The 21,756-nt window shown below is 42.6% G+C and overlaps 1 protein-coding gene across 3 annotated transcripts in view; it reads left to right on the top strand.

Annotated features, from left to right (window-relative positions):
• LOC147880456 (ARM repeat superfamily protein) overlaps positions 1–21,268 on the top strand; it is a 97,483-nt gene extending 76,215 nt beyond the window's left edge. For 2 of the 3 annotated variants that reach the window (XM_087370743.1, XM_087370744.1), the window contains 13 exons: positions 3,491–3,553; positions 3,667–3,771; positions 3,879–4,057; positions 17,238–17,277; positions 17,617–17,760; positions 17,880–17,999; positions 18,127–18,345; positions 18,512–18,685; positions 18,815–19,039; positions 19,162–19,639; positions 19,752–19,957; positions 20,075–20,216; positions 20,386–21,268. In XM_087370743.1, coding sequence (XP_087226869.1) covers positions 3,491–3,553; positions 3,667–3,771; positions 3,879–4,057; positions 17,238–17,277; positions 17,617–17,760; positions 17,880–17,999; positions 18,127–18,345; positions 18,512–18,685; positions 18,815–19,039; positions 19,162–19,639; positions 19,752–19,957; positions 20,075–20,216; positions 20,386–20,534 — 2,244 coding nt within the window. In that variant the 3' untranslated portion in view covers positions 20,535–21,268. The remainder of the gene's footprint in view (positions 1–3,490; positions 3,554–3,666; positions 3,772–3,878; positions 4,058–17,237; positions 17,278–17,616; positions 17,761–17,879; positions 18,000–18,126; positions 18,346–18,511; positions 18,686–18,814; positions 19,040–19,161; positions 19,640–19,751; positions 19,958–20,074; positions 20,217–20,385) is intronic. The other variant, XM_087370745.1, reaches the window with a different exon arrangement.
• Positions 21,269–21,756: the final 488 nt, after the last annotated feature.

Here is a 21,756-nt window from a genome sequence, read left to right as displayed (position 1 = left end):
ACATGGATGCTGTGTCATTCTTTAATAAACACATATTATTAATTCTTACTCTCTATTCTAGTACCTCAAAGAGATTAATTGAATTGTTGTTTAAAAAGGGAGCTTGAGTAGAAGACATCTTGACTAAATTTAAGCAAAGTTAGTCAAAGCTCGCTTTTATTCAAGATAATGCAGTGCCATTATACCCTTGTGCAGACGTCAGTATCAATTCAGAGTTGAGCGGGTGAAGTGCAAGTATTGCTTGTTTTAGAGTGGGCCTTACTTTGCTTCCTAAAAATAAGCTTTTTTAATAAGACCATTGAATGAGGCTTATATTGTTTTTTTGTTCCACATGCTTCACTAGAAGACACAGCTGCAGATAGGTGAAGTGCTGTGCATTCCTTTTATTGGTGCCATCGCTTCTCTAGCTTGCCAGCTGTCTGCATTTTATTTCTCCCGGCTTGTGTTAGATGTTTTCCCTTGCCCTTTTATAGTGTCTCTTTTCAGCTTGTGCTTCTTCAAAACTGTAAATGTCTTAGTGCAGACCACTGTTTATGTGTGTCTGCTGAACCTCGGAGGCATAATTTACTTGAATAATGAACATGACTTGTGATTGGACGGCGGTGTCTACATCCTTTATTGACCTCCTAGGAGGCAAGGGATCACTGTTGGCTGATTTGATGATACAGATATTGCATATGGATGACATAGTTCTCATATCATCTTCAATAGAGGGACTGCAGAGACCTTTGGAGACCCTGGAGGTATTTTGTAGAGAGAGAGACTTGACAGTTAACCTTGGAAAGACCCAGGTTATGATTTTCAATGCCTCACATGCAAGACTGCATCGACATAGCGTCACTTACCGAGGCCAGGCAGTGGAGATAGTGCAGTCTTACACATACTTAAGGGTGGTCTTCACAAGGCCAATTTTCATGATGGTCCATGCAGGGGCACGTCTTACACAAGGACAGAGAGCTTTACTCCGACTAGAGGTAGTGCTTTCAAGTGCGCTTTCATTATCCACCAACGAAGGGTAGACTTTTGGACACCCTAGTGAGGCCAATTGCCATGTATGCCGCACCTTTTTGAGGGAGTGATCTCTCGGCGATAGAGTGGAGGAGATTTGAGTGGCTATAGGTGATTCTGGGGTCTAGGATGATTCGGAGTAAGCCCTCAGTGCCTCATCAGATAGTACAGGTAGAATTCGGCATGACACCGCTCTAGAGTGACTTTCCTTCATAGAGTTTGAGCCTTACCTAACTGGAGACCTAGACTACCAAGACTAGCACTAGAGTCATCTAGTCCATCTGTATATCCTGATTGGCAAACCATGTGGATACGTGTGCATAGCATACTATGCCGACCCTGCTCTCTCTAACCGTGGCTTTCCCCCTTTCAGTATAGCATGGATGCACTGTTCGACTTGATCCCACGAGATGAGATTAACCGTATCATGTGGTTAGATCTCCTCCAGCTCCATTTTCCACCAAGATCTTGTTCTATCACGACCAATGCTTGAGAGTGTAGGAGGATGGACTCATAATTAGACCCTAGTACTTAGAGGACAAAGGAGTCTCACATATACTGAGGATTGCCATTGGGTAGATGCGGGTCTCGCCCCATCAGTTAAGGATTGAGGCAGGGAGAGCTGCAGGCACACCCAAAGAGCAGCAGATCTGTAGGTTATGCACGTTGGAGGAGGTTGAGACAGAGGAGCACTTCTTGTGTGCCTACCCAACCTACTATGAGGTCCGGGGATGATACCACTGCCTCTTTTAGGAGGGGCACGGCTTTGGTCCAGTCTCACAGTTGATCCACTTCCATGACTAGGTCTGCGTTGGGCTCTATCTGATTGAGATGCGATGATGCACACAGACCTTGTTGAGACAAATCAGGCAGGAGTAGGAGGTGATTGTGCGGGAGAAGGTGGTGGATCGAGCACGACAACATGTCATGCTATGCATTTGAGTAAGCTCCAGGAGAGGGGTGGAGGAGAAGCTAGCTGACATGAGGGCAGCGTGGATCAACGGAGAGAGACGACATGGCATTGCCAAGTCATAGACCCAGAGACCACACAGACACAGAGAGTGACTAGAGCACGCACGATCAAGGTTCGTTCTATCTCATCTCTCCTCAGATGAGACCGCTAGAGACAAGGCAACACCCTTGACATAGCCCATGAGATATAGAGGTCGATAAGACCACGTCGTACACCACAACGAGAGACAGTTCGACAGATGTAGATCTATTGTAGTCACCTGAGATTCACCATGGCACTAGGTTTTGAATTTTGAGTCTCAGTCTTAAGTTTTGAGTTTTAAGTTTGAGCTCTTTAGCTCTTTAGCTTGGTATAGCACTCAGAAAGGGCCCTAGCACGCCCTTCGCTTCAGCCCACAGAGGCTTGTATGAGTTTCTTCTCTTGATGTACTTTGTCCCATAGGCCCATGAGGCCTTTCGAAGACGTTAATCTCTCTCTCTCTCTCTCTCTCTCTCTCTCTCTCTCACGTGACTGATTTCTCCCTCATTATCCCCTCCGGGAGAAGATCACACTTATCTCTTTATCCATCTCTCACCTCATGACATAACCGCAACACCGCCCACTCACACACTTATCATGATATTCACTTTGAACATAGCCTCGCACGTAATTTCCACATGCCCGCCTCTTGGCTCTGTACCCTAAAATAGCTGATATGATGATGAGTGCAAGGCTCTTCATGGCCAATGCAGATTCGAGACCAAGCATAACCTTCCGAGTGAGTAAGAGATGATGCTCGAGTATTGCCATCTTGTTTGTAGGAAGATGCAAGCTTTCATTTATTGGAACGAGTAGAAGTTAATAAACATTTTGTTTAGTAGCAACTCCAAAGACTTCTGGTCAAGTCCATGAGCAGCAAGCTCCATCCCCCCTCAAACACCTAGACATGGTACTCATATGTGCGCACATTCTATGGCATTCCCCACCAGCCATCTTCGGACCTCTTGCACTTGCCCCGTCCTGCCTCTTGTACTCTTTGCACAGCCAATTGCATCAAGTATGCAGCCCTGAAGCTTCATAATGGCTGAGCTAAAGTTCATGAGGGCTTGTGCATTGAATTTATTGCATATGGAATAGATATCTTGGCCCTGATCTTAGCAAAGCTTTTTAATGAAGTCGTTTGCTTAGGCTTTCCTCACACATGTGCTATTAATACCACCACTTGAGTCCATTCACAAGGCAAGCCTTAACATTTCTAGTTTCTGAAGAAATATATGCACAAAGGTTCTCCAGCATGTATTCTGTGCTATCATGTTTTGAATGTGAGTTTGTTCTGACTGAACTTTGGTATTAGGAGTGCAGAAGTAAGATTAAGAAACCATTTGCTTGACAATCTTAACCGTGGGCTGATTTGCAGCTTTTTACTGCTAGACTTCAGCAATCCAGATTTAAGAAATTGTGTGTCGGGTGAGTAACACATAACCCTACTTATGGTTCAAAATATATTACTGTTTCGTTGGCTGGATGCAGGATATAATTGACTGGAAGGAAGATCAGGAGGAATATATGAGGAAAAATCTTCCCTCGGATATGGTAACCCCCTTTTCTTCTTTGCCTTATATTGCTCAGTGCTATTATAACTTTCTAAATTTGATTGCCAGCAATGCTTAACCTGTTTTTTAATTACACACTGATGCCTTGATTAGGATGATACAACAGGATGGAGGGACGATCTTTATACTCCCAGAAGAAGTGCTCTTAATCTTTTGGGGTTGATTTCCACATCAAAGGTCACTATCTGTACAAATCAAGTCAGAGCTCGATTTTCTCATGTTTTTATTCATTGATGTTGAAATAGTACTCCCCTAAGCTTTTGTGCTATATGAGGCAGTGTCTCTGAAAAAATCCCATGCTACAGGGACCTCCGATTGCAACTGCTACCAAGAACACATCCGCTACCAAGCGTAAAAAAGCAGGGAAGTATGGGAAGCTCAAGGAAGCACAAGGAACTGCTGGGGAGTTGTTGGTAGTACCATTTTTATCCCAGTTTCCTCTTCCTCCAGATGGATGTGCTACGACTGCAGATGCAGTAATTAAGTAAGTCACCTTATCAGTGTATCACGAATCAAGAGGGGTGTACTTTACGTTTTATAGCTTTGTACAAGCTACCAAAGTCCTTGACTAGTTGAGACAGTGAAAGCAGAAGTTCAAAATGAAAGGTTGTTAGAGGTGGATCCTTTTGCTGGGTGACCTAGACAATGGACATAGCCTTTTGTGGGGAAGCTTACAAATGACACCCTTGTAAGGAAAGATTACATGATACTACCCTTTCCTTGGAAGATGAACACACCCACCAGGGTCCCACTACGGGCCAATTATGCACACAAATTATATATTGGTCTTTACAAATTATTGGAAAAACCCAGAAACAGGGTGGGGCCATGGGCTACAGTGGAGATACAAGGGATAAGATAGCAACCGAAATAGTCTTCACTTCTGCATGTAAGAGAGATGATTAAAGCCATAGTTTACAAACGCCTTGAAAATAGTTAAATAAAGCACTTTTTGAAGAATTGCTGAGAGATGTCAGTTGTCATCATCACAATGATTGTGCTCAAACTCAACTTCATTTAATCTTAAAAGTGCTACTTCTGATTCTATAAAAGCACTGGCAGCTGGCTCTTCTTATATCTGGCCATCAAAACCTATGCACTCTTGTTTTCCATGCTTAATTGCACCCTATGAATTCTAGGAGCTCCCTATTGGTAGCTCTCCCTTCATGAAATAGTTTCCTCCTTGGGTTTCACCAGCCCCTTGCAAAGAAAAATGCAGCCACCTGGAATCCTTTATTCGCCACTGCTGCCCATGAAATCACAAGTGCGCTAGGCCTCTATGCATTTGAGTTCATTACTAAGATACAATCTTGATTGCTGCACATGGGTGCTGCCATATCTAGACAACTAACTTGCCATTGCAATTGAGGCCCAAATCTCCCAAAATTCTCAATCCCCGAAGGAATGTAGGTGCATAGGTGCTGGTTATGCACCTAGTTATTTTGAAGTCTGCATGAGGTAGAGGAAGGAGATACACCAATTTACATGCCGTAACAAAAGGACCTCATTTTAATGCAACCTTTCTTTCCATCTTAGAAAAGCACCTCAATGAAGACACATTACTACACTAGTCTTGTGTGTAGGTTGTCAATGGCAGAGCCTAGGTGCCCCTTATGCAAGGCACAACACCAAAAGATACTTCTTGTCAAGCTATAGCTACCTTGGCATAAGTATGGTTACGTGATCATTGGGATGGCAGAAAGTGAAGGCATGTGATTAGTGTGCTTAATTTGTGAAGCAAGGGTGCCAATTTCTTGTGTGCTATGAATGCTTTCCCATATAGGTATCAAAGTGATAATGAGTATACTTGCAGTCACATTCCATTTAAAATCGGCTACAGACTCATTGTATCTAATAATGCAACCGATAGTATGATAAGGGCAAACTATTACAGATGAGGCAAACTTTTCCTCTACAGTGTGGTCCCTGTGAGCAACACGAAGATTGTAATATAATTCAAGTGTCATGAACACACTATGCACGATGCGAATTCTGTAACAAAGAGGCTAAAGTGGTGTCACTTAGCCATAAAGCCAAAAGTGACATCGTGGTGTTGGAGCCTATAAGATTCTCTTTGCTATCTACACGTGTGTGCCCTTGTATGTATGTAGGTATATGTGCCAATATTGGTATACATATACGTATACATATTGTAAAACTTGCCTGTAACAAGGAGAAAGCGTGCTGACCCTCTCTCCTGCTCACTACGAAACTTTTCTGCTCCCTCGGACCCGAAGGCCTTTCGGGGCACTAGGCAGCCACATGCCCTTCTTTTCCGCATTGGAAACATCAAGCTGGACCGAAGCCAAGAACAAGTAGTGCGAGAAGGACAGGCAGAAAATAAGCTGACAGGGAAGAGAACAGCCAAACACGGGCAGGTCCCAACAAGTTACGTCCCCCTCTCTCTCATATTTTACTCTCCCATTTCTACTGTTTTCACCTTCCCTCCCTTCTACTTTATGCCTTTGGAAACCCTGATACATTCAAAAAGGGCATAAGCTCCTACGAGAGATTTTACGTCCTTCCAAAACCCTATGACACTAGAATGTATGAGGATACATAATGATCATGTAGTGAGGGTTCATCCCCTCCATACAGTACTTAGTCCTTTCAGTTATTTACAGTTGTATTCATCCCTCTAGGCAAGACATTATTTCAGTTGTTCTTTCCTCTTCGGGGCCCAACTATATTCCTCCCTCAAACTCTCACTCTACAGTTCCACTTGTGTTTTGAGTGCATTATTCTGCCTCTCCTAGGGCAAAGTGAGAGATCAGAATGCCTTGATCTTTTTGACCCAGGGACTATAGATAATTTTATTTCTAGGGAGTTGGCTTTGCGACTTGGGATCAAGTCAGAGAAGCTTGAAAGGGTTTTAGATGTAAATCAAATGTTTTGAGGAAACTCAGTGTGCGTTACTCCTCTTATTGGGAAACTTTGCATTCATGCGCAGGTTTGTGTTGACCAGGAGGCTAGATGCTAAATGTGTGGATGAGGTATATTCCTCAAAGTATCTACAAGTTTTGCAGCTATACCAAGAAGCTTATAAGTTGGAGGATAACTGAAAAAGAAGCCAAGGAGATGTCACAAAGCCTTATTTATCCCCCCAAATAAAGAGAAAAGATTTTATTGTCTTTAGTTAAAGGTTATTCATTTTGGTAAAAGAATATTGACTTCGGTCGAAGTCAGTTGACTTCTATAAACTAGAAAAGTTTCTATCTTCTTTAGTCTCTCGTCATTGATCGAGGAAAGGGTGCAATCCTTGCCTCTTCTTCATCCTTGGCTTGAAGGAACTCTTTCTCCCCCTTTGCTGATCTTGGAAAGATGGAGTTTGTACCCTCTACCTATGGTGACATAGTTATTGTTATTCTGATGGACAGGGCGTCATCCTCCACAAGTGTTGGGGCTCTTTCCCTATGTATTTTCCTCCAATGCATTATTCTAGAAGGTCTTCTACTAAGAAGGGAGTTGTTTCAGCCACTAGGTCGGGTAAGGTATTCCATCCTACTTCCTTCTGATTGCTGAGGGCGTTGTTTTAGCCACTAGGTCGGGTAAGGTATTCCATCCTACTTCCTTCCGACTGCTAGTTGGAACATATAGGGCATTGGTGGCATGTCTCATCGTCGTCATAGGTAGATGATTAAGAATTAGCTTCATCGAGGTGTTAGCAGGGGATCCATTGACATTCTTTTTATTGAGGAACACAAGCTAGATGCTAGAGATTGCCTAAAGTTAAGCAAACCGCTTTTTGTCTCCTGCTTTGGGCACGAGGGGGAACATGCATTTCAGTGTCAGATTCCTTTCTTCTCCTCATGCTTTGACATGGGATAATTGTATCCCTTAATGCACAGTGGATCATTTTGTTGATTGGGGGGCGTAAGGTTGTTTTTCTCAACCTTCATACCCCTAGCAATAGAGGGGATCATGTCTTTTTCTAGATGGAACTTCTTTCTTTGGTCTCCGTTGCAGAGTCATGGATTATTGGAGGTGACTTCAACATGGTGGATTCACCTTTAAACAAAAAAGGGGTGGCATTCATGCACTAGAGAGAGCAGCTTGGGATGCATCTCTTTCAGTACAATGGCAATGATGCTTGGATAGATGATGCCTTTTTGCTGCATTCGCCCATCCATGCACAAATAGACAGATTCTATGTTGATGATTGGGCACTGGATAGAGGTGCATTGCAACAGGGTCTTCACCTCAGATTGTTTTCTAGTGGTTATGTTTATTTGCAAGACTTGCTTAAAACATCACTCTGTTAATATTAGGATTCGAGCTGCATTGTATGCAAAGGAGGTCCTCATGGAGGATGTGCTGTAGATGTGAATGTCTCATTTGCAGGGTGGAGTGGAATCTCCTCCATTGTGGTAGCAACCCTTTCAGATATAAGTGATTCTTACCATGCTATCGCTAGTGCGAGATGGGAGACCTATAGAGGTAAGAGAAAAAATGGCATATGGATGCTTGGATTCAAGAGCGTCTTACTGCAGCGGCTCATCAGCAGCTTATGCTAGATGAGAGAGCAGAGTATGCCTTCCATGCTCGTGAGTCCTTTTGGATACTGATAGGGGGGAGTTAATAACCTTTTTCCTCTATGCATGGTAGAGAAAAGTGTTTCTCAACTTATTGACTTAGACGGGATTCTACGGCTAGATCTTGATGATGTCTGGCGCAGCTATAGATTTTTATGCTTCCCTTCTTTTTGTAGATCTTGAGATACCTACTAGAGATGATGCTAGATGTGGAGTTTGGTAGATTATTTTTGTAATGTAAGACAAAAGCTGGCCAAGTTAGTGGGGGTTAGGATTATTAGTACTCGGGGGTGTTTGGAAGATAGAGAGGTCAAAGGGGATAAGCAGTACTATATAAGTACCCTCCCCTCATGTGCAATGTACTTTTGGATGTGACATCTAATCCTATCTACTCTCCCTTCTTCTGGCTACGTGCTGCCTGCTCCCTCTCACCCTCTCTCCTTCCTACTCTCTCTCTCTCTCTCTCTCTCTGTCTCTCTCACCCTTCTCCTCTCTACTTTCCCTCTCTCTCCCTCCCTTCTACTCTCCTATTTCCCTTTCTCCAAATTTGCCCCTACCCCTTTGCTACATTGGTATCAAGCTCCGACCCTGGCACCTGTGCTTCTTCACTTCATCTTTCACGTCGATTCCAGCAACTGCTATGCCTACGCCAACGGCTAACACCAACGGATTGTAGCTGGCCAATGAACTACTGCAACAATAGATAACACAAGCAGTACCGACGAACAAGCCAGACCCAGGTGCAATGAACAAATCAAGAGGTGGGATTGAACGAGATGCTTAGAGCAGCTTTGGATGGACGCTCCAAAAATGCCTCAATGGGGTGAAGCACTCTTAGGAATGGGCAACCATCATCCTTGCTGTTTAGGTCAGGTCAAACTAACCAAGGTTGAGTTGTGTTAAGACTTGGGTTAAGTTATATTGTCCCAATAGTCCTAACTGTCTTAGTAGTCTTTAGGTTAGGAATTCTAAGTGTCTTAGGTGACTTAGGAACCCCCATCCCCCCTGTAAGGATGTATCTTGTTGGAGCATGGAGGAGAATGCAGCAAGGAATTGAGTCTGAACAGCCCGAGATGTAGGAGAGAGGGGCTGAGTGGTAGTAGGAACATTTGTACCACTAGTGAATGAGCACATTGGAAGGCAAGTGCTCCTGCTGAGCAGCCTCATCACTATCATCAAGTGACTCACGAGGGGGACGTTGGGGTGTCATGGTGAACTGCCACGGGAGAGAGAGGAAGCTTGAATGTATGGCTTTCCTTGCAAAGAAATTCCCAAACTGATATAGCGTGTAAACCATGAAAAAGGGGTGATGGCAAAGCTCGAGAGAAAGATCAATGAAGAGGCTTCAAAAGGGAGCCGAAATGACTCCAAACGGGGCTGTGAAAGGCCTTGACAGTAGAGATCCGCTCAAAGAAAAATAGCGGTCTACTTGATGGAAACAAAAATGAGCAGCAAGAGAAGGGCTGTTATATCAGTTTGCAGAAGCAATACCTGTGAAGATAGTGGGAGAGAGGGAAGGAGTCTCACTTGCGGCTTTCTCACATACACAATGGGGGAATACACACACAGGTGGAGGCTGAAAACAGTTTTCCTCTTCTTAGTTGTGTAAACCAAAATAACTCTAGTACAAGGAAATAGAAGAACCCTATATGTGGGTCTCAAACCAAACTCAACTAACTAAGGTGGCATACTAACTGAGCCACAAACTAGAGTAGATAAGGATAGCTGTCATCCAGCTATTATTCGTGGGCAGTGTACCAACCGCATCTGCAGCTAACAAGTCGGTGACACCCTGGCATATCGCGAGTGGAGCTCGATATCTCAATACTCCTCCTCGAGCTCAATCCCAATCCTTGCACACCAAGCAGGTCTCTGAACTTGCGTAGCTTCTCTGCGCCCAATGCTTTCGTGAATATGTCAGCTACCTGATCCTTTGTGCTGACATAAACTAGATCAATAAGACCTAGTAAAACCTTCTCCCGCACATAGTGATAATGCACCTCAATGTGCTTTGTCCTAGCATGATAGACTGGGTTATTTGCCAAGTGTATACTGCTCATGTTGTCACAATAAATGACAACTGGCCCATCTGTAGACTGATGCATATCATAAAGTAGCTTATGCAACCAAGCTACCTCACATGCAGCCATTGCTACACCCCTGTACTCAGCCTTTGTGCTCGACAAGGCAACTGTAGGCTGTTTCTTGTTGCTCCAAGTGACTGCAACACTCCCAAAAGAGAACACATATCCACTGGTAGATCGTCTATCAGAAATACTACCAGCCCAATCAGCATCAGTGTATCCATGCAACTGTATCTGAATCCCAGCCTTATTAAATAGTCCATACTGCAATGTGGACTTCACATACCTAAGTATGCGTCTAGCCGCATCCAAATGCGGTTTCCTTGGAGCCTGCATAAACTGACTTACCAATCCAATAGCATAGCTTAAATCTGGCCTGGTAATAGTCATATAAATCAAACTTCCTACTATGCGTCTGTACATAGTAGGGTCTTCCAGAAGCTCACCTGTATCTGTGCTCAGCTTCACATTCTGCTCCAAAGGAACTGAAATAGGCTTACAGCGTGTCATCCCATATTTGGACAGCATGTCCAATCCATACTGCCTCTGCAAGAGCTGTATCCCACTTGGTAATCTAATCACCTCAATGCCCAAGAAATAACGCAGCTTTCCCAAATCCTTCATCTCAAACTTCTGCTTCAATTGCATTTTCACATGAAGGATATCTTCATCACTATCACCTGTGATGATCAAATCATCAACATAAATGACAAGCAGCATAATCCCTTTCTCTGTTTTTCTCACATAGAGTGAGAAATCTGCCTTGGAAATCTGAAAGCCAATAGTGACAAGGTACTGTCCTATCTTGTCAGACCATGCTCTAGGTGCTTGCTTCAAGCCATACAAGGCTTTCTTCAACCTGCAAACAAACTCAGGATGAATAGCATGAACATAACCTGGTGGCTGCTCCATTAAGACCTCTTCTTGCAAATCACCATGCAAGAAGGCATTCTTTACATCCATCTGATGTAAAGACCATCCCTTTGATGTAGCCATAGCAATGACTGCTTTTACAGTTGCCATCCTTGCAACCGGACTGAATGTTTCTTCATAATCAATGCCGTATGTCTGTGCATACCCCTTGACAACTAATCTTGCCTTGTATCTGTTCACAGAACCATCTGCATTGTGCTTGATCTTATAAACCCACTTACAGCTAATTGTATTCTTGTCTTTAGGCAAAGGCAACAATTCCCATGTAGCATTTGCTTCCAAGGCATCCATTTCTTCATCCATGGCTTTCTCCCATTTTTCATTTCCCATGGCTTGTTCAAAAGAAGTGGGTTCTGGTTCCTGTATCACTTTGACCATATAGGCATAGTGAATGGTTGTAAATCCATCATATTTCAGCCTATCCACAGGATACTTAGCTCTGGTAGACCTGCGCAAAATAGGCTCACTTTCGGGTGCTCTCAAAACATCCCTGGTCTTCCTTACTCCAGGTGTAATAATAGAAGGAATACCCAACTCATCATCAATGCTCTGTTCTGAGCCACTGGATTCACCATCCACATAAGAGTGACTTGCATTCACATCAAACATGGGCTGATCTACCTTCTCTTTTTCTTTTCGTGATACCTGCGTACCACTATCTGCATTGCTTTGAGGAGATTCTCTTGATCTCAATCTGCCTGTCCATGGCGAAGAATGTGAACCACTGCTAGAGGACATTGTAGGTCGACTGATATTTTGTGACTGTTGCATTGAATTCTGTGCAGCATTACCATTTTGTGCATCTACATCAATCATTACATTTACTGGTTTATAGCAGCTGCTCATCTCATAAAAAACATCTCTGCTCACTGTAAACTTACGAGTAGAAGGACTATAGCATCTATACCCTTTCTGCTGCAGAGAATAACCAATAAAGATGCACTTCTCAGCTTTTGGATCCAACTTGGACCTCAACTCATCTGGCACATGAACATAGGCAATGCAACAAAAAATTTTCAAATGAGAAATGTCTGGTTTCCTACCAGTATACATCTCCTCTGGCGTCATGCCATGTATTGCTGCAGTGGGAGTCCTGGTCATTATGTAAACTGCTGTAGCAACTGCTTCAGCCCAATAATAATCTGGTATATCTTTCTCATTTAGCATGGCCCGAGATACCTCTCTAATATGCTTGTTTTTCCTTTCTGCAAGTCCATTTTGCTGTGGGGTATGACTGCATGAATATTGCTGCTTTATGCCATGCTCCTGCAGGAACCTTGCAAACTCATTTGAGAGGTACTCTCCCCCTCCATCTGACCTTAGGCATTTTATTTGCAGGCCTGTTTCTTTTTCAACCATAGCTTTAAAAGCTTTGAAGTGCCCAAACACTTCACTTTTCTTTTTCATAAAATACACCCAAACTTTTCTGTTGAAGTTATCAATAAAAGTGACAAAATAGTGACAGTCTCCAATAGATGCAGCTTTAGTAGTCCACACATCAGAGTGGATTAATTCCAATGGCTTTTTACTCTCTTAAACATGCCTAGGAAATGGTTTCCTTGCCTGTTTTCCAAATTGACAGGCTTCACAAACCTTATGCATTTTTGCAACCTTGAATTTAGGCAACCTGCAACAATATGATTTAAGTCGTCGTATATTAACATGACCAATGCGTTTGTGCCAGATATCAATATCTGCAACTACACCGGTCCCATGTGCAAACATTGTTGCACTCAATTCAGGCATGTCTGCATCCAACATAAACATCCTGCCCTTCTTCTTTCCTTTTGCTATCAAGCGACCGTTATTTTTCATATCCTCAACAAAGCATCCATGAGGATTAAATCTGACCTGCAAGCCTTGCTCAACCATTTGACCGACAGAAACCAGGTTCTTGGTGATGTTCGGGACATGAAATACATCAGACAGGTATTTCTTTTTCCCATCCTGCATAGACAAAGCAATTTTACCAATCTGCACAATAGGATGTGCAGTATCATCACCAGTCTCCACAAATCCTGGTTTTTTCATTTTCCTTGCATCCTGCATCCATTCTGCATGACCTGTCATGTGATTTGACGCACCTGAGTCAACATACCACACATCATTTCGTTCTTCTGCACTTGTCCACAGAATTGGTCATATGCTGCACCGTAAATAGATGCTCATTTCTGTCATCACCCTGTCTACTGGAAGATGCATAATTGCCTTGCTGCAATTTTTCATTCATAATGTCATTCTGCTTTTTGTAGCAGTCCTTAGCCATATGACCCATTTTACCACAGTAGTAGCATTCAACATTGTTGTTTGCATTTTGGCCTCTCTGCCATCCATCTCGGCCTCTTTGGCTTCCCCTGCCTCTAGAGTTACCACGTCCTCCTGCATAGGACTGGTTTTCTTGAGTTTGCTGCATATTCTGATTTCTACCACGGCCTGCAGATCGGCCTCCTCTACCTCTGCCTCTACCTCTTCCAGCATTTGAGTAGAAGACAGTTTCTTTTGAAGTTCCTCCTGAAGAAGATGCACCCCCATTTCTCTGCTCTTCAGAAATTAGAAGAGCAAACAACTCTTCAAAATCAGGAAATTTTTCACGGACGGCAATGGATGTCCGGAACTGTGCATAATTCTTTCCTAGACCATTCAAGGTCACAGAAACTAGATCATCATTTTCCACTGGCGACCCAATGGAAGCAAGTGCATCTGCAATTTTCTTCACCTTCATGTGGTAGTCATTGATGCTCAGATTTTCTCTCTGCACATTGTGCAACTCCTGTTTGAGCTGCATTTTCTTGGCTTGCGTATTTGTGTTGTACATTTTTGCCAAAGTATCCCATGCCTCCTTTGGCGTACTTGCATCCTGAATATGCACAATCATAGAATCCGAAATACTGATAGACAGCCAGTACATAACTTTTCTGGCTCTCTCATGCCATCCTTTAAATGCTTGCATTTCTTGTTGATTGGGAACATTAGGAAGAACTGGTTCTGTCATTTCCTGTAATGAACTCCCAATAGCCTTTTTTCATATGGAAATTCGTCATTCTAGACTTCCATGCCTGGAAGTTGTTCTTGTCAAGCTTTTCTGTGACAATCTGTGAAAGAGAATCAGACGCCATTCTAGAACACAGCAAAATATTCTGTCATTGCGAAAAACACAGCTTTTGCCGCACACGGGCAGATCTGCAAAACTGATGAAAGTGGTATTTGACCACACAGTCACTTCCTAGTGACGATTTTGCATCAACAGGCAACAAGCATCATTCTGCAACTCCCAATATCTCTGCACACAGGCATACGATGTAATTTCTGCGGCAACTTTTCACCGACCAGCAGAGCAGTGGTCGCACAGCAAAAACAGGGCCTTTTTCTGAGTGCTTGCGAAGAACTTTCACCTTCAAAACGGGCCTCGAAATGGCCTCGAATCAGAAAAATAAAGTCTCGTCACACCGCGAAGGGCGTCTCAATATGAGACAGTGCACTCTTGCACTTCTGGCTGTGCTACCTGCAGAGATTTGCTCCCAAACTCGAAATAGGAAAGCAACACTGGTTCTCTTACCAGGACACCGCGAACTTGGTTTGCTTTCTTGAGCTCCTTGTCACGAACAAGGCTCTGATACCATGTGAAGATAGTGGGAGAGAGGGAAGGAGTCTCACTTGCGGCTTTCTCACATACACAATGGGGGAATACACACACAGGTCGAGGCTGAAAACAGTTTTCCTCTTCTTAGTTGTGTAAACCAAAAGAACTCTAGTACAAGGAAATAAAAGAACCCTATATGTGGGTCTCAAACCAAACTCAACTAACTAAGGTGGCATACTAATTGAGCCACAAACTAGAGTAGATAAGGATAGCTGTCATCCAGCTATTATTCGTGGGCGGTGTACAACCGCATTTGCAGCTAACAAGTCGGTGACATAAATGCACAACGGTCAGTTTGGCATATCGCGAGTGGAGCTCGATATCTCAACAATACCTTGCTCGAGATGATGCCCTGACTGTTCAGCACCTATATGCAGGGTGATGGAACAAGCCTACATAGTTGTGACAATGAAGCAGGCCTAATGGATGAAAAGATAGATGATGAGCTAATACATGATAGAAATCAATTGATTCCGGCTGCAAATACTAAAGGATGTTGTGGGATGAAGTGTCCTTATGAAAACAATAGCTCAAATGAACGTGGACAGCAAGAACCAAATGCTGGCATTTCAGGGGCAACCAAGGATATTAATAAAATACCTCCGAGTTTTGCAATGCATAGGCTTGATGGCACAGGGGCCAAATTCATGGATGCTTTATCGGTGATGCTTCAAAGCATGACCCAAGCCGAGGCAATGAAGCATATGGGCCAGCAAATTGGCAAAAAAATTTGTGAGAAGGTCGGAGAGGTTGTACACATTGCAATGCAGGAAAGGGGCAAGCAGCCCATGCTTTCTTCTATGCACCCCCACTGGAGCTCCTCATTGGGAGAATTTTTATATTTCAGCTAATTTGAAGAATTCTTTTGGAAAAGATGCTGAAAATTCTTCAAGAATAGAAAATTCACTCATTTCTTTTGGTTTTCTATTCATGGAGGGATTGCCGTGAACTAGTAGAGATCCATGTTCGAGCAGATTGCACATGCATTTTGTTGCCTTTTTGTTGAGAAGTCTATTCAGCATTGCTTATGGGCTTACAGATAGGCAAGGATCATCTGCAAGGGGATTGTGAGATTATTGAGCGTCTTTATGCATTCTCATTTCGTTGCCTTTTTGTTGAGGAGTCTATTTAGCATTGCCTATGGGACTGCAGATAGGAGAGGATCATCTGGAAGGGGATTGCTAGATTATTGAGCATTCTCCTTTCTTCATGACTTGGGGCTTGGTAGCTTGGCTCTCTCTTTTAGGTTTTATGAGAGACATGACTCTTCTTGGGCTCTTTGGCTCAATGGCTTTGGTTCAATGACATTTAGTTGAGTCTTGTTCTCTGGATGACGTTCATGGCTCTCCATACAGCCTTGCGCATGCCTTTGTGGATAGTTCATGGGAGATTGTGGCGAGCATATCAGCATGGCATATTTGGAGATCCAGATGCACAGAGGCGTTGGACGGTTCAGGGTCCACCCTACTCAGACATTGGCCAATATTTGGACCGATACAGTACACACCTTGGTGGCCATTTGGGAGCATGCAGGGGTCTTTACGGGCGGCCTCTACCATGAGGACTGTTTTCTTCAGGTAGTGGAATGGCTCCCTATTCTTCTCAGAGTCCCCCATAGGGTTGAGGTGGCACTTTCAGCTTCAATCTTGGATTTTTTCTAGCTCTCTTAGAGGAGCTTAATTTTTTCCTATTAGGGTTTTTATGTTCTCATGTTCGCATGATGTACTTCACCCTTGAGCCTTGCTGTGGGAGTTTCTTTCATACTTAATAGAAATCTTTCTTTTGGGAACAAAAAATATCTTGCCGTAACATAGCTAATGCAATAAAGTATTTCCAACAACCATCTATCTCAACATGACCTAACTATATAGAATAGAATAGATCAACCATCACCAAGCAAAAGTGGATGGTACAAATGTACTATGTATTCTTACAAGCTTCCCTGTCGGTCTTATTTTAATCATTGTACAACTTATCTTTGAATACCAATGGGGAAAGCACTGTGAATCCAGATTTGGCTCTACTCAGTTGCTGCTACATAGTCTTGACAATGCTAAAGTACAAATGAAGATGAATATCATATATATTCTCCGTTTTCTGCCCGCCTCATGCTCCACTGGCCTCTGTTTACTCCTTTTTATGAACTCAGCCTGCGTTGACGTTCTATGTGGCTGTATATTTTCAAAACCAGATCATATGCTTCTTTGGAGGCTGGTATTCTGTTCATAAATTCAAGCACGGCACGTGGTTGTGTTTTAGAAAAAGTACAGGGCTGGATGAGCATGCTGCCATTCCTTGTTTGTATATTATTACGATTTTGGATATCAGATGTTCCTTTTGTTGGTCTGAACTCACAAAATCCACTCAGAGCTAGTTGAAGATTTCTGTACCTTATAAGTTTGGCAAGTTGCTATTTAAGTAGAAATATGTATGGCAAAGTTATAGGTAAAATGACATGAGTCGCCTTCTGTGCAGCTACTATGGTGTTCTCTTGGCATATGGCGGACTCCAGCAGGTACAGATACCAATTCCTCAGCAAGCTGAAAGTAATTTAGACCGCTTTAGGAAGTTTGTCATTTTTTCTTTTGAAAAAGTATTCACATTATCAGAGTTCTGTGGTCTGCATTTGAATGGGTGATGTTTCAACTGCTTCGAACAATTAAGTTCTATTCAATTTTCTATCTACACTTTCCTAGAAAGAAAAATGCACGTTATCAGAGTTCTGTGGTTTGCATTTGAATGGGTGATGTTTCAACTGCTTCGAACAATTAAGCTCTATTTAATTTTCTATCTACGCTTTCCTAGCACTCATCTTTGTTTTAAGAACATAGTAACGCTGCCTTTCTCATGACAGTTTCTCAAGATGCAAAGACCGGAGCATTTACGAATGCTACTTCAAAATCGAGTGTTGCCTTTGTACTCCATGGTGTCACCTTCTCCATTTTTACTTGCAAATGCAAATTGGTTACTTGGGGAATTGGCACCTTGCCTACCTGAGGTATTCTCCTCCTGTGATTCCAATTCTGGTAGTATCTTTCAGGGATTGCCATACAATTCAACTTCAAAATACCAGTTTTGGTTTTGTCCCTTGATTCAATCATGAATGGTGACCATCAGGAGATGAGTAAGGAGATATACGAGTCGCTCCTAAAGGCTTTCATGGCTCCCAATGTAGGGGATTTAACTTGGATGCCAGTTCGAACATCAGCAGCTGCTGCTCTCTCTGCACTTTTGCAGGTGCAGCCTGTTCATGGCATTTGTTTATAAAATATCTGCTTGAAATAAGGATTTAGATCTCTCTTGGACGGGTAATTTCTGTTATAAGGATAAAAGTTAAACTCAAGATCCACTTGATGTGTTGCAGGAGGACTTCAAACCCATTGACTGGCTTCCCTTATTGCAAGCTGCTGTGACTGGAGCAAGAGCGCAGGACACTGATGAAGCCAGCATTTCGCTGCAGCTTCTGGCTACTGCTGCAGAGGCAGGCGAACAGGACATTGTTCCCCATGTTCCTGCAATTATATCTGCTGTAAAAGTTGAGGTCTCCAAACATATTCCATGCATTCCTGAACCCTGGCCGCAGGTTGGTTGGTTTTCATTGAAGATTCTGGTTTGACAGTGTAATAGCAATAAAGGATTTAAGTATGAGGTGCATACAAGAATAATCAAGCCCTTGATAATTAGTGAGAAGATCTGCATACTGAATCTTTTATGAAGCAGGTGTTCTTAGATTTCTTGAGATTTTTCAGGTAGTAGAGTCAGGGTTTTCTGCCATTGCGGCATTGGCTCAAACTTGGGACACTGCTGAACCTGACACCAATGAAGATGTAGGAAAGGCTTCAGAGGATTGGAAAGCTGGATGTGTTGCTATTGCAAACACATTCTCAGAGCTTTTGCAGCAAGCATGGCTTGCACCTCCTCAGGTAAGTTTGTTTTTCTCTTCAAGCAGTTAAATCAACCAAGAAATTCCTAGCATTTTATTGTTAGCCTTCTGCTATTTGCTTAGGGCATAAATCTGCACCACATTTATTCTTTGATGTGTACTATGCCAGGATGAAACAGCTGCGGAAGTATCTGCACCCTCATCCTGCCTGAGTGATTCATCTGTACTGCTTGCGGCAATGCTTAAGTATGCAACTGGAGGAGATCTGGTTGTAAAGTGGAAAATTGAGGAACTTTTACAAGTTTGGTCAGATCTGATTGCTGGCTGGAGTGCTTGGGAAGAAGAGGAGGGTCTCTTTGTTTTTGAAGCTCTTACAGAAACCATTTCTCTACAAGTAAAGTATCATTGTGTCCTTCATTTCCTCCTGAAAATGCATCTGTTTTCCTGCATAAATCAATCGTTTATTTTCCATATCGCTACCGGGGAGCATATGTTTGATTTATTTCAAAATTTCAGGGAAGGTTTCCCTTGCCACATTTTGCAGTTGCAGCTATTCCTGCACCCCCAGCATTACCTGTACGACCTCGCTCCATTCTTGAAGGCATTACTGCATTTGTTAGCTCAGCAATAGAGTCTGCTTATTCTGCGGCAACATGGCGGGCCTGTAGGTTGAGTCATGCTCTCCTACATTTGTCAGGTGTCTCATTTGAAAGTGAGGAGATAATGCCAGTGTTGGTTATTCGATTTACCCAAGCTGCTTCTCAACGACTAATGCAACTCAGCAGCAATAATGTTCCACTTGCAAAACCCTTAGTGCTTTTGATTGCGGCATGCTATGTTTGCTCATCAGATTCCGTTGCAAAAGTTCTATCTGAAGATAGGGATCAGATGAATGTGGGATCATCATTGCTGACATGGGGTGAAGCTCTTGCAGACTTGGCACTGTCAACTGAAGATCCACAGCTAGCTTTGGAATCTGAGCTCAAACTGACTGGTATTAACAATTTCAATGTCAATATGATTTTTTATGGCTTCTCATTCAGTTATGTTTTTGCATTTTGTCAAATTACTTCACCAAATAAATAGTCTCCTGGGCATGATTGCAGTGGCTGCTTTGCTGAAGATGATAGATGAATTCATAAAGAGTAACAAGGCTCCAGATCAGAAAGTCTCTGACCTTCAACACAAATGCTTTCAGTCAATATTGACTGCATCAATAAGGTTGAAAGAAGTGGAAGATGCTGAGGAGAACATAAGTGAAGAAGACGAAAACAGTGAGGATGATGAAAATGAGAATGATGACGAAGATGACGTGTGTAATCCTATCATCATTGTTATTTTTTTTTCCAAACAAATTTTACCCGAAAAAAAGTTCTTTTAGTATATGTGTCTTGTGAGCATCGCATATTAAGTGTTGGAAACCCTGCAGGATTCTGATGAAGATGAAAAGAATGAAGAAACTGAAGAGCAGTTTCTAGAAAGGTATGCACAAAAAGCTCAAGAATTGGAGAAGGACGTCCTCGACGAAGCTGAGGGTGGCTTGGATGAGGATGGGCATGAGCTTCAGCTTGGTAAGAATTGGTGTATCTTTATCATGGAAAGGACTCATGATGTGGCCCACCAACTCTGAGAAAGCTAAACTTTGTGCAGAAACTTATGAATGAAATGCTGAAATAATACTCTTGACAATGCTTAACTGCTATAACTAAATGTACTTTTGGCAACTGCTGTTGTCTGTAGGTATTCTGGCATTGACAGACCAGAAGCTTACTTTGTACTCATTCCTTCAAATTCATGGAAGAAAGATGATTAGCGAGTATTCCTTGTCTCATGAGTTGCTAAGCAGATTTTTGGAGATGTTTCCAGATTGCAGTCAGTTCTTTAGCTGATTTTGCGCATGTGGATTATACGACTGGCCCAAGTGCGTGTGCCAGCCATGAGTAGCCCCTCAAAGGATACATTACCCCTCTTAAATTGACTGCACAATCTCTTGGACTACCCATGTATTCATACGCAGCCACTTAGTGCCATGGTGGCCCCACACCACTATTGGCTTTTCCACCAATCGATTTTGGTTGTCACCATCAAGCGTGAGGATCATCCGCAACCATGCCAACGCAGGTAATGAAGACAAACTGCCACATGAGAGGAGTGTTGTCATCATGCCATCAGTGCATGATCACATCCCAACGACAATTACTGGTTTTGAAGACAAATACACAACTGAGGTGAGACCAAGAAAAGTCTAATTTTTTTGTTTCCTAGGATGGAAATGCAAATCTTGATACAAAGTAGAGTCTCCAAATCTTTATACAAAGTAGAGTGCAAATGGAGCTCGAGTCAGAAAGTTCTTATTATGGCTTTCTTGTGGTTTAGCACTTGTGCACTCTCTCTCTAGACTTGGCCGTTTCTCTCTAGAATATACTTTTGGTACTTTTGGAAAATTGTCCAATTCTTGTCCGTATGGTGTTTGCACTATGCTTGGGATATGCCCTTTGTGGCCCTCAGACTCTTCGATTGTCATTGCAAGAAGTACACATACTTTGATAGACATCATATTGTTTGTACTTTGAGTGACTCCATTGCAGGGTCAACAAATTTGGATTGTGATGAAGTTACAATATTTGACACATTGCATGATAGTGGTTATTGGCACTACCATCTAACTTTGTGCTTGGGTTGGACAATTTTTAGGCCAAAAGATAATTGCTTAAGCTTTATGGAACTTAATTCTTGGTGGAAATTCTAATAACAAAGCAATCTTAGTAAGCGGATTATGGGCTTGGATCTTGTTAAATATAGTGATTAGAAGAAACAAAATGATTTGCATCAACAATAAACCAATATATACACTTTGATAGTATTGGGAGCAAGAGAATTATAAGCCCTTTTAAAGGTATGGATGGTATCTTTGGCGCCATTAACTAGAGGGTGATTCATCTGCAGTGTGAGGAGCCTCGCCATGCTCTCAAAATGTCAAGATAGATGTTTGCAAGCATTCAACTTGAGAACAGATAGCTCACTTTTTAGAAGGTTATTACACAAGCTTGCAACTAATGCTTCAACTTCTGGTGATTGGTTTTCTACGCTTTACATGTCTAGTGTGAACAT

This window comes from Dipteris shenzhenensis, chromosome 32 (genome assembly GCF_047967505.1).
Source record: "Dipteris shenzhenensis isolate YYH24624 ecotype China chromosome 32, Dip_SZ_1.0, whole genome shotgun sequence".
Taxonomy (NCBI): Eukaryota; Viridiplantae; Streptophyta; class Polypodiopsida; order Gleicheniales; family Dipteridaceae; genus Dipteris; species Dipteris shenzhenensis.
The sequence above is the reverse complement of the archived record's forward strand: the minus strand, read 5'-3'. Positions and strand labels throughout refer to the sequence as shown.